At 33.9% G+C, this 13,899-nt stretch overlaps 1 protein-coding gene across 1 annotated transcript; it reads left to right on the forward strand.

Moving 5' to 3' along the window:
• The first annotated feature begins 12,630 nt into the window (after positions 1-12,630).
• Positions 12,631-13,321, forward strand: LOC129947882 (MAGE-like protein 2). The gene is made up of 2 exons (XM_056058631.1): positions 12,631-12,783; positions 12,855-13,321. Exons 1-2 carry the CDS (start codon positions 12,706-12,708, stop codon positions 13,296-13,298), a joined length of 522 nt encoding a protein of 173 aa, XP_055914606.1. The 5' UTR covers positions 12,631-12,705; the 3' UTR covers positions 13,299-13,321.
• Positions 13,322-13,899: the final 578 nt, after the last annotated feature.

Below are 13,899 nucleotides of genomic sequence, written 5' to 3' on the forward strand. Positions count from 1 at the left end.
GCTACCGAGACCAAAGACAGCGTCTATTTGGGTGTGGATTTGTTGTTGGAACTAGACTCAGTCAAAAAGTCTTGAGTTGCAACAGTGTGAGCGAGCGCATCAAGGCAAAATTCTCCAACATATGCCTAATATGCGCGCATGCCCCAACAGAGGAGAAAGATGAAGACACCAAAGACATATTCTTTGAGCTCTTGGACAAGACATATGAGCAGTGCCCTGGCTATGACATTAAAATCGTCTAAGGAGATTTGAATGCCAAGCTAGGAAGAGAAGACATCTTTGGTAGCACAATCGGGTGATACAGCCTGCATGACACCACCACCGACAACGGTTTCAGGCTGATCGATTTCGCTGCGGGGCGAGACGTTCTGGTAGCTAGTACGCAGTTCACACATCCCAATATCCACAAGGGGACAGAAAAATCCATTATCAACCAAATATTCACACTACGGTAGATCTTGGAAAAATCCTGGGAACTTCAAATCGATACCCACCATCTCTTAATCGATTTTAAAACCGCGTATGATAGCATATATATGGCGGAGCTCTACAGAGCAATGTCTAGTTTTGGCATCCCTGTCAAACTTATAAGTTTGTGCAGAATGACGATGGAGAAGACATGCTGTTTTATCAAGGTCGGAAAAGATCTCACCGATCCCGTACGCATAGATGGAGAATGGAGGACCGACATAACGGCACTGACCTAGTTCGCAAAATTAAAGTCCAACGGCTTAGATGGCTAGGTCATGTTGAGCGAAAGGACATCAACGCTCCAGCCCGGAATTTCTTCGAATGCAATCCCGAGGAACGGCGCAGTAGATTAACCGCGACCGAGCTGGCTGGAGACGCATGTTGGTTGAGGCCCAGGTCCGCCCCGGACTGTAGTGCCACCTTAAGTAAGTACGTAAGTAAAAAAAACAAAAATTGTATTTCACTTCCCTAAACCTTATTTGCTAAAAGTTCTACTTTTAATTGAGGACTGCACCAAAAACATAATATGAATCGGATATTCATCACTTTTTCAATAAGGTATCACAAATTGATCAATGAACAATCCAGTGGGAGGGAGGTCATAAGAGCCACTAAGCTCATACTTTAAGGTTGTTCAAATAAAGATTTCACCTCAAGATTTGTTAGTAATTTAACGACATTTACAGCAATTTAACATTCACCTCTGTTGGGTGCCGGGCCACAGAGACATCACCGGTAATTGTAGAGCCCATGAACTCGCTAAAAATGGAACCGTCATACCTATTTCACGTGAAAGGGAGAAGATAGGTATACCGATAGGTACATGTAAACTTATGCTGAAAGAAACAGCTTTTACGATAGCAAATTCTAGTTGGCACAACTTACCAACATGCGCAGCCACAAAACTCATATGGCCTTCACTGGACCTAAAGCGCTCTAAAGACTTGTTATCTCAAAGCAGACTTCATATTAGCTCCCTAAAAGGTGTCCTTACAGGACACTGTCTTATAGGCAGACACGCAATACGACTTGGTGTAGTCTCAAATGACTTCTGTAGGAGCTGAATGGACGAAGAAGAAGAGTAAACAATCTCTCATCTCCTCTGCACTTGCTCTGCTCTTTCACTCAGACGCAAACTTCATCTGGGGGACTACTCTTTTGATAATCCCAGTGAACTAGCTAAAAAGGATATCAAATATCTTCTTCGCTTTATAAAAAGCTCAAAATGGTTCGCCTAGTAAGAAGTAATTCTCTAGATTCAAGTGGTATCACAATGGGCCTCTCTCTTGGCCTAAGTGTGTGGATTTTAAATCCGCAGCCACGTTAACCTAACCTAACCTAACGACATTTACCAAACAGTAGTTTGCTGTGAAAAACAACTTAAATGTTTGTTTTCACGCAATTAAGAATAAAATAAAAAAATTGTTTCTAAGAAAAAGAGCAAATATTAGGTTCTTAAAAAAATCTTTAAAAAATAATAGATCGTCAAATTGATGTAAGGTTGCCTTTAAATTCCTGAACCTCGCCTTCAATTACATATGTCGAAAAAATTCGTACTCGAGCTTTTAATCATACATGAAATCACGATGGTAGAAAAGTCGAAAAGTGGATCTTCCGATTCCGTCTGTCTGTTTTGGCTCTATATCTCAAAGCCTTGCTTCGATTGAGTTCAAACTGGGAAATTATGGTTTACCATAAGGCGGTTTTTATTCATTTTTTTAATACAAAAGTTCGATTTTTTTTGCAAAAATTACCCGATATTTTTTTTAAACTTTCTATTTTTTTTTTCATTTGGCTTCTTTCTACAAGAAAAATATATTTCGGTATTGATACAAAAGAGTAACCTTCATTAAATCGTTATTTTTGTAAGTTTTCCCAAGAATATCATTATATATTTTGTGATTTTTAAAAATATATTGATTTTTTTTTTAATTTTTAAATCTTAAAATATAATAAATATTTTTAAACAGACTTTTTGGAAGACATTAAAAAAATTTAGGAAACCAGTCGTGCATTTTATTTCTTTCAAAATTGATTTTCTGTTGAATAAGATCTTAAAATTTTTTTTTTTAAATCTACTATTTGAAGTAAATTTGCGTTGAATGCTATAGAAATGAGATTTAAGCAAATACTCCAAAAACAAAAAGGTTTTAAGTAAAAAGAGATTTTGAGACGTGTAAGCAGACTGATAATAATAGATTTCCGAAAAGTGAGTTCGAAAAACTATTATTATTGGAAAAAAATCACCGTTTCAAAAAAATTACTTACATTTCTGCGTGTGAAATGCACCAAAAACCATCTAATCTACTTTATTTCAGCTCTTAATAATTAATTAATAAATATGGCGCATATTTAGAAAAATATTGCAATGTTGGAATGCTTTTATGTGTAGTGAGCTACCAAAGTCATATAATTAGACCATAGCTTGCTCTACAACAGTGTTCTAAAATAATCATTTTAGCCCCTAAAATGTGTAAATGTAAGGTTAGAATTGCCATTATGTTATTTAAATTTTGCCTAACTCCTTTACAGAACATTAATTGCCCATACTCTCTGGTGCCCGGTAGGAATTATTACCAAGTGTCTTTTGAAAATGTTCATCGGATAGAAAAGAAAAACTCATCATGTTTGGTCCGAAATTATTTTGTAAGCTTGTGGAAAAACAAATTGCTTGAAAATTATTCAAATAAATTGAATGTCTCACTTTTCATCATCAGCGATTTCAAGCGAACTATCTTCCTGTAAGGTCAGCTGGAACTTTGTGGTCTAGTGTCTCACGTTAAACATAAAACCTTGGACCTTTTTTTTTCAATTAATATGCAAAAAGAGCTGGAAAATGAGTCTATTGTGGACTTATGTTCATTGTATTAAAATATCAGTACCGGAAATTGCAATTAAAGAGAAGAAAAAGTGTGATAAGGCTGTTCACATTCGTGGAGTACGGCTTAAGAACGCTTAGCACAAAAACAATTGTATTGCGCGCTCACAAAACATTCTTTCTCAATCGCTGCGCATCGCATCTGCTGAAGTCGAAATGTGACACAGTGTCGCGGTCGGATGGCTTCATTAGCATTTCAATTAAAAATCAACAATCACCTGAGTGCATTTGTTGGAACCTTCGTGTAAACGTACAAACAATCTGGCACATGAATTACCGTCAAACCATCACCGCTGACACACCGCTATATATTGCTGCTGCATCTCATCATCTCCAGTGAGGCGCAGGGACCACAAAGTAGTACTGTACCTGAGTCTTCTATTCGAAAACGGATAGCTTTATGGTCACCATCTACTCACTACAATCGAACATGAAATCTGCGTGTATGTGTCCCAAATTTCTATTTTGGATTTTCCACTTTGTCAAGCAAGCCAAGAAAGCGAGACTGCGTCTTCTTCTTCGCTTAAGACACGACAGTGAACGGTGGTGGCGGCATTGTCTGGGTTACTCGCGCGCATCCACATTGGAGCGTCTAAGTCCCCATTGTGTTGGTCTTGTTCGTCCCCATACAAAAGCCACGCTCGACATGAGTTATTTGACCGAATCTCTTTAGAGGACGACGACGCGACGAGACGCTGCGCTGCGCTGCTCTGCGCCACATTGGACGTGTGTCCATAAGTTTCACCATTATACCAGCACAAGCACAGTAATAGAGAGAGCGGCAGCGAGTGCCCGATTGAGCCACCATACCACCACCGCATCACAAACGAAAACGATTGCACCAGAATACGTTATATGGACGTTAGTTCCATCACGCTCACTGCCTCCATCAAGCTCAAAAGCAAAAGCTATTTGCATTCGAACGGAACTGGTGTCCCATCTATATCGTGTGCGGTCGGTGGTTCGAAGCTGACGATCGCGATGGTGATGTGGTCGGTCGTGGTCGTGGTGGCATCACAAGTAATGTATAGCTCCATCTATTGAGGCGATCGCTAGATCTTTTGTAACTGATACTGAACGAACTACTGGAACTGGACATTGGTATGGTGTTCGGAATTGGGAAACCATGTGACGGTGTCTTGCGACACTTCTTCCACTTGTTGTTGTTGTTGGTTTTCTTCTTATGGATCTTTCCTCATATAATACAAAAACAATGGTTCGTCCATCATGGGCCATACAAAGTGGCAATTAGTTCTAGTGGAGTGCCTTTTGAGCCAAATGAAGAGTAATGAGCGGAAAAGATACTTTTTTGTGGACTTCTTCTTCACTTTTGTCGCTGTTCTCGATTCTTTAGACATCAAGCTATGGACTTTTTATGGACTCTTGCTGTGGTCGCTATCGCTGTGCGATGGCCAGTTTATAGACGACCTAGGTTTAGGTGATTGCCGTAAATTTTCTGCTTCGTTATGAGATATTTGATGGTTGGTTAGTGTGACAGTTTTGGCTTTTAATTGATAAATTATGCGCGTTCGTGACCGGGGTCACAGGTGCATGTCAAAATGAGAGGGTCACGAAACAAGTGACAAGTGAGTGATGGGCTTTTATTGTGTTACGACAAAAAATTAAATATATTTCGTTTCACTTTTTTTTTTGAAAGGCTATCCATAGGAATATGAACATTCAAAATTATATGGTGCATGATATAGGTTTATTTATTATAGGTTTATTTTTGTACGAATGTATACTTTTTTATAGGAACCGTTTTTAATGAAAGTAGGTTAAGAGTTTGAACTAAAATAAACTTGTCAATATACTTTAAGATAGCGTTTTGAAAGTTTTTTTTTTTAAATAATAAAGATTGTTTATATAGATGTGGTGATCTTAGTATCTTGTTATTTCCTATCAATCAAATAAAATGAAAGTCTATATCGATTTCTGTGCCATTTACGTAACACTGTAAACGACAATTTGCTTTCAAGACTCGATAAGTTGGGTTTCGGAATACATATCCACTAGGGATACAATTTTTCTTAAAGTAACAGACTTAAAAGAATTTAAAGTCAGATTTTAAGAACGTTAGATTAGTTTTAACAAACTACCAAACATTTCAAAAAATCTTCGAAATTTATAAAGTTTTTGAAAGAAATAGCTAACATTTGTCAAGGTATTTTACTATTAACACAGATAGTTTTGTAACCAACAATTGCTACTAAAAAAAAGCATTTAGAATGCTTTGAATAACTTACTTTAAGATCAAGATGTTTGGAATTTCTTCAATATATTTTAAAAAATCAACAGCCAAGACTTTCACCAGAACAACGGAACTAGAACCAGATTTTTTCCATTTTATTGTGTAAAATATTCGTGATTTATTTATTCAAGATGTCATTGCATCTCCAAACGTATTCTGAACGAATCGTCTCAAGAAATTGATTTGAAAATTAGGCACTTTGATAGAATATATCTGATATAAAGCCTTGAAATTATCTTTTGTTTTATTTCTTTAAATTTCTGGTTCATAAATCGTCAACTTTTAAGAATTTAGAACCCAATATTCATATTCGTACAGATGCCAAAATACTCGTACGACCGTATGTTGGCTGAATCACAAACATACTTCACCTTCGGCTCCACCTGACGTTTACGAGCTCAGCCATAGGAATTCAATGCATGCTATAACAATGGAGCTTCGACCTCACGTCTCTTTTGACAATCGTAAGGAAAAGAACGTAATGTAACGTAATGCGACTCCAAACGGAAGCTCCATAGTTCAAATTTGCTGAACATTTGCTTTGTCTGACAAAAAAAATGTCAATAAACAAAATATTTACTCTTTGGAGGAATGAAATAATAGAAATGTCATTCAAAGCAACCTTAAAGCAGGCCCACCGTAACGCAGACGAAGCTGAAGCGTGTAGGTGATTCAGCCATATGCTGGAGAGAAAAAGTGGTTCAGAAATACACCCACGGGATGATGTTCTTTGCAATATTATTGTTCATCACCCTTCAAAACATTAAATGCCAGAAATTTTGAGAGCTTATAGAGCCAACATTTCGTTTGTTATCAATTAAATTTCTTGTCTGAATGTCTGTAAGCTATAAAAGTCGGTGATAACAATTGAAAGAGCGTAAACTTTAATATTCGGTCGTAATTTTAACCCTAGTAAACAGTAAGAATTTTATTGAAAAGTGATGATGCTATGACTGTGAGAGAACGGGTTAACAGAAAATATCACTGCCATTCAGTTGAACGTACAAAACGATCGAAATTTGTCAACTCCACTAAGGTTGGGCATTGATTGGGTATCGTCCAAGTTTTCAAGTTTCGGTATCGTAGCGATATTGATTTACTTTACATCCATAAAGGATTAAGCTGACTTGAGAATTTAACAGATGGAATATTTAAAGCGAACATACTTCTCCGATTGGGTTCATGGGACAAGATGATGGATTTCATCGCTGAATCATTTTCAGTGACAAAGCAAATTTTTGGCTGAATGAGTTCTTCAATAAGCATATTATTCAGTTTTGGACGGTTACACAATTCTTTCAAGAAAAAACATTACTCAAAGTTGATAAAAATTGAATTTTGACTCAAATATCTTTTCAAAAATTTAAGATAACGTCTTCCAACTTATATTATCCTATAAAAAATACTGTTTTCAACATTCGGTACAATTTTGATAAAAATCCAATTGACAAAAGTTGGTAAAAATTGATTTTCGAATAAAATATCTTTTCATATCTTCGAGATTTTGTCTTAGATCTAATTTTATCTTATGAGAAATATTGTTTTGAAAATTCGATAAAATTTTTTGGAAAATCGAATTAAAAGTTTTTTAACAAAAATTAAAAACTAAAAAAAGCATTTATGAAAATTCGTAAAAATTGATTTTCGACTTAAATGTCTTTTCAAAAATTAAAACTATTGGTTTCAAACTTATTTTATCTCACAGAAAATATTGTTTTTGACATTCAGTGAATTTTTGTTAAAAATCCAACCGTCCGTTTTTTCTTAAAAGATAGTCCGAACATTCGGTAAAAATAATGTTCGGTTCTCGATATCACGTGAACAATAGAAGGTATTTACTTCGAATTGATTTCATTCATCCAATTTGTACTTTTTTCTATGGGAAATAAAAACTTTTAGGAAATGTTACTTAAATTGATAAAAAAATTGGTTTTCGAATAGAAAACTCGTTAACAGAAATAGATTTTAAAATCAAACTATTTCATCATATGCAAAATATTTTTTTTTTTTGACAGGAGGAAATCTTCAAAAGACACTTGGCAGTATTCAACAAAAAATAGTGTGGGACTCTTAACCACTAAAACCACCTCTTCATCAGGACCAATCTTGAAGGATCGACTTCCGATTTTTCTTTCTTAACTTTGTACAATCACTTTGGGGGAAGTTTAAACTTTTAATACTTTCCCATGTTTTTTTAGACCATAAGCTCATGAGGCTCGGTTCTTCTTAATCTCCGAACATGGTTTCTTATAGTCAAGACGGACTCCATTTCAGAATTGGAATGACTTTACAGTCTCTGGTTGTGCGATACAGCGTATTTTTTAACAACTTCTGTAACCATTTCTATTTGTAAGTCACGATGTAGATCGGTATTTCTTATGTACCAAGGTGCATTAACTATTCCACGAAGGACTTTGTTTTGGAATTTTTGGATGATTGCGGTATTTGTTTTCTTTGTACAGCCCCATAATTAAATTCCATGGGTCCAAACAGGCTTTAGTACTTGATTATACAGCATTATTTTGTTTTGGATTGATAAATCAGAGTTGTTACCAAGTAACCAGTACATTTTTCTATATTTCAAGTTTAGTTCTTCTCCTTTCTTTTTGCTGTGTTCTTTCCACCTAAGCTTTGCATCCAAAGTCATTCCAAGGTATTTGGTCGTATTGGCGTAAGGTACAGCTTGATTACTAATGATTATTGGAATATTGTTTATCTTTTTATTTGTAAAGTTTATATGTTAAGATTTTGTTTCATTGAGTTTGATACGCCATTTTTCGGTCCAAGCTCTCACAGTGTCGACGGCTTTTTGTAGTTTTACTGCTGCCTTAGAGACACATTTGTCGGGTACCAAAATTGCGGTATCATCTGCAAAAGTAGCCATTATGGTGTGATTACCAACTAGAATATCCCTTGTGTATAGCAAATACAGGATAGGATCTAGGACACTTTGCAGTTTGTACTCAAGTCCCTCATGCCAAACCTTGTCAAAAGCTTGAGCAACATCTAAGAAAATAGCTGAACATACTTGTTTTTCTTCTAATGCGTTTTCTATTACATCCGATATTCTATGAACTTGGTCTATGGTGGAATGTTTATTTCTAAAGCCAAACTGATGGTTTGGGATTAACCTTCTTTCTTCTAAGATTTTGCTAAGTCTCTTGAGCAGCAGTTCAAAAACTTTTGCCATAATTGGTATAAGCGATATTGATCTGTAAGCCGTTACTTCTGCAGGTGGTTTACCTTGCTTTGATATGACAATTACTTCAGCAATTTTGCAATGGCTCGGGACGTACCGGTGCTTAAGGCATGCATTTATTATATATTGGAGTCTTTCATTGAAGACTTTCAATGGCATTTCTTTCATAACCTGAGCAGTAATTAGATCGTATTCTGGTGATTTTTTATTTAATAGTTGACGTTAACACATACATTTTATTTCTTTGAGTCTTACAATTGGTAATTCACTTTCATCTATCTTATCAACAAACTATAAGCTATTTTCAGTCTCGTTTGATGAGTATGGCTTAAAAACATTCACAAGATATTCAGCGAAAAGATTTTTCTTTCGGGTTACCGATCCATTTCCTATCTTGAGATTTCAAGGGCGAGTTTTGTAACTGCGCTTGGCTGCTTTACATAGTGTAAAGTATTTAATTTAAAATATTTAAATTTGTGAATAAAAGACGTTTTGTTTGATCGGTAGGTTAACCAGGAATGAATTTATTTTTCTATTGGAAGTATAGTCAGAGGAGAACAGAACAAAGGAAAGAATGTGCTGTGTGCACGAAATAAGTAAACAGAAATAAGCGTGGGGAGTATAGAGATAAGATGTCATCATATTGCAGAGTATGCAAAAAGATTTGAAGTACGAGTGAGTTTAAGTTAAGAATATACATAACAATAGCGAAAAATTTGTTGAAGCATCGGTCGTTAAATTCCTTAGGAATGTACTAAGTGAATCAATTTTGAATTTTTTTTCTAAGATTGTTGCTCAAACGGTTAAACGTTGTTTTATCATCTTTAAATCTATTATTTTGCCACTTTCTTCGAGCTGTTCTTTTCACTATTATCAACTCTCTTATCTCTAAAGGTAATTTTATTTCATTTTGTCTTCTATTAGAAAATTTTGGAGTACTTTTTTCAGCGGCCTGTTGCACACTAGCAATAAATTTTTCTACTTCATGCTCGATTGTGTAAATGGGAGATCTTAAATTTATAAAACTTAAAAGCTTTCTCTAAAATCACTCCAGTGACGGGAAGTTATCAGTGTGGGTCGCATCCCAGCCTCTTTTTCAATCTTAAAATATACATATATGCACTATTTTATTTTAATTTTGTTCAACGTCTTGGACTACTTTTTTATATATTTGGGATCAGTCTTTGGCTTGAGGTAAAAATGTATTAAGTCAGAAACAAAATATGCATGCCAGGCTTTTGATTTGGTGCATAGGCCTATTTTGTCTTTTTCGTTTGGTTCTAACAACTAAAGTCTAAAACAACTGCTTAATACCGTATTAATTTAGTCTTAAGGCAATAAGACAGACAAATTAATAATTATTTTATCATTAACGTATTCATTTTATTGAGTCTGCGAGACCAATTTCTTACTGAATAATTTTCACTTCTCCTCAAATTTTCGAAAAGATATTTGAGTCGAAAATCAATTTTTACCAACTTTTGTTAAATTTTTTTTAGGTTCTTAATTTTGTGTAAAAAAAACTGTCAATTTGATTTTTTTTTAAATTTTACTGAATATTAATAACTGAATATTAATAACAGTTTTTGTTCGTAAGATATTTAAGGTTAACCAAAATTTTGACCTTTTTGTCAAACTGCTATGGTAAAAAAACCACCCAGGCAATTTTCTTGAGAGCCCTTTCTGCATCTTTCTGTATAATTATCTGTATAACAAAATTTATTCGAAATCGATATCTCTTCTGGTTCTTGAGCTATGGACGACGAAAAAACTTAGCGAACGTACGTACACACGCACGCACAGACATCTTTCTAAAAATCTTTTATTTTGACTCTAGGGACCTTGAAACGTCGAGAAATATCAAAATTTTCAATTTGACAAATCGGACCCATTACAATAACTTCCTACGGGAAATTAAAAAAACTTTGATTTTTTTCTTGAAAATTGTTAGAGCGTTTTTTTTAACTAATTTTGTATTTAAAAAAGTTTCAATTTTAATTTAGAAATCTTAAGTACTAATTATTAATTAATTTCAAGCTTATTAATATAAATTTTATATTATATTTTATATATATACACCGGACCCGTTTTTGAGATAATGAATTTTAACTTTTTTTTAAATCCAAAATGTAAATTTTTGATCAGCAAATATTATTAAGGTAGTACCCGTGGTGTGGTGGTTAGTTTGTAGGGCTGTCACGACAAAGTTCTTGGGTTCAATCCCTGCCTGTGCCACCTTAATTAAAAAAAAAAAACGGATTCTGCCTCTTGCAAGGAATTGAAAAATCCTTCAAGAGTAATTTTTGTCAAAATTGCTTTTTCAAAAGTATACCGTACGGATTCGGCATAAAACTGTAGGTCCCCTCCATCCCTGGCAACTTTACTGGCACACAGGAATGGTTGAGAATTGTAAGTCACTAGGCCCTTGTTCTTAATGGACTTTTGCGCCACCTTATTTATTATATTAAATATTAAATTATTATTAAGAAAATACAAAAAATTGTGCAGAAGAAAAACATTAGTTCTCGAGAAAATAAAAATTATAATTATGCTACGGGGAGTACCCTTCTGTAGAAAAAAATGTTCTTTTTATTGGAAGAACTAAAGTTATGAAAACAAATTCTAGAGAAAATTTAATAAAGACCTATTGCTTCGTTTTTGAGAAAATTTTAATTTACAATTTTTGACCAAACAATTTGTATTTAGACCACTGTTTTAAAAAATTGAAAAAACAACACCTAACGCGAATCTGCTTAAACCTTCATTTCCAAGCTCGAGCTCAATCTGTTCTGCAGGGACGTAGGCAGACAAACAGACGGACTGAATAGGGGGCCCATTTGTTTCACCTTCTCTACCATCGTAATGTCATGTTTGAAATTTTTACAAATGCAAAACTTGACATATAGTTCCAATATATGACATAAGTAAAAACTGTTTTTCAATGAAAAGAATGTAGTTCATCACCTCCTTATTTTTCTGATTTCTGAAGTCGGACCTGCGAAAAATACGACCTATTTAAATTTTCTTTCTTATCGCTTCGAAAAATCTAAATCGTTTGAGTGACATTCAAATCTCTTCATATGCAGGTATAAGGAATATTCATAAGCTTGGTGATATAGTTTATTAAATATTTGTAAATTTTTAAGTTGATTGCTCGTTTAAAATTTTATAAAAAAAAAAATCGAAGCTACAAAGAAACATAAAAGCAAAGTTGTAGGTACAAAAATATTTTGTTTAAAACAAAAATGTTTAATTTTGCATAAATTAATGAGACTTTGTATGTAAATTAGATGTTTTAAATTTATTGTTTTAGTTTTAATCAATTCAAAAGCTATTTAAATAAATATATTTACAATATTATACATATTTCAAAAATGTCTTGTTTAGAACAAGTGCCTTTGCAAAGTATTCAGCGATCCACTTATTCTGTTAATATAAAAAATGTCTTTTTCTTTATTAGGTGATGATTTTACTTGTTGGAGAAAGAGGAAGTTAAGTCTTATTATCAAAGATAGACAGATTTATGAAGAAAAAAATGTATCATCAACTGATAAGCATAAGAAACTCGTTTAGGGTCTTTTGGTTTGCTAATGCTGCTTGATAACGTTTATCGATGTCTGCATAATTTGACGGCGGTGATGGCCTAAGAAATGAGATAATGAGATGCTAACTAATATAATTTATAATAAAGTATTCATCATTGGGGCACTTTTTATGTTTTAAATGCATCAATTTAATTAAATTTTAGATCAATTATTGGTCACTGGCTTTGAAGTGATTTATACAGTTCACTTTCAAAATATACATGTGTACCAAGGTCCCTTTAATTAAAAGATAACGTCTGAAGGGTGTTCATCGCAGTATAATGCAAGTTATTTTCTTGGGTTTTGGTTTTTGTATAAAATCATGTGTTATTTCAAAAAGCAATCATTCTACTCGTTTAGTTCAAACCAAGAGAAACATACACAATCTATCAACATGAAAGTGAGTTCTTCTTGGGTTTAAAAAAAAATATTAAATTACTAAATAAACTATTTCTGCATTTGTCATTTTAGTTCTTCGTCTGCTTGTTTGCTGTTTTGGCTGTTGCAAATGCTGGTCTTCTCCCCGGAAACACCGCTGTCTACAGCAGTGGAAGCAGCATAATTTCTAGTCCTGCTGTGTCATACGTTCACCAAACATCTCCAGTTATTCACCAAACATCTTCAGTTATTCACCAAGCTGGTCCAATTGTTCACCAAGCTGCTCCAATTATTCACCAATCAACTCCAGTTATTCATCAATCCGTCCAAGTTGTCAAACAACATCATCACCATCACCACACAATTGCTTCAGCTCCAGTTTACCATCAGCATTCTTCTGCCCAAATCGTCTCCGGCCCAATCGTTTCTGCTCCAATCGTTTCTGCTCCAGTATACAGTGCCCCAATTGCTGCTCAAGTTCCTGTTGTTTCTCATCATCATCATGGAGTCTCATACAGTGGAATTTTGAAACAATAAAAAATTTATAAAAAATAAACAAAGACTCTATTTTTATTATTCATTGGACAATATTTAAATTTTTAGAAAATTGAAAATTTTCTTTGGTAATTTCGAATTCACTTCGGTTATACATATTAATTTTGGTATTTACTTTTTAAAGTTTTAAAAATGTGTGACTTTTAATGAAAACGTTTTACAAGCTTCCACCTTGCAACAAACGTTTCTAGTAAATATTAAAACAGTGTTTTATAAAATTCAAAATTGGGTAACAGCAATAACTTTAGGTTACTATTTTTCAAATATTTTATCAAGCTATTTTAGTTTTAAAGTTTCGATTAGCTCCAATTCTTTTAATTATTTAAAAATATCAATGTTTAAAAATTAGTTTCAATAAATGTATACCTATTTTCCTTGCTACAACAATAAAAGGTTCTGGCATTAAACCAATTTGAAAACTTAAAAAAGATGCTGGAATGCCACCCACACTGATAACTTAAAATCTGTTCCCTTCTAGCGATTTTTCTAAAACCTTAACAAAATATTGATAACAATATTTTTTGTGAGACACAAAATTTGAAGTCTATATCCTTCTTTCTTTGTTGCTTTTGTACGTTTTTTG

The sequence above is a fragment of the Eupeodes corollae genome, chromosome 2 (genome assembly GCF_945859685.1).
Source record: "Eupeodes corollae chromosome 2, idEupCoro1.1, whole genome shotgun sequence".
Taxonomy (NCBI): domain Eukaryota; kingdom Metazoa; phylum Arthropoda; class Insecta; order Diptera; family Syrphidae; genus Eupeodes; species Eupeodes corollae.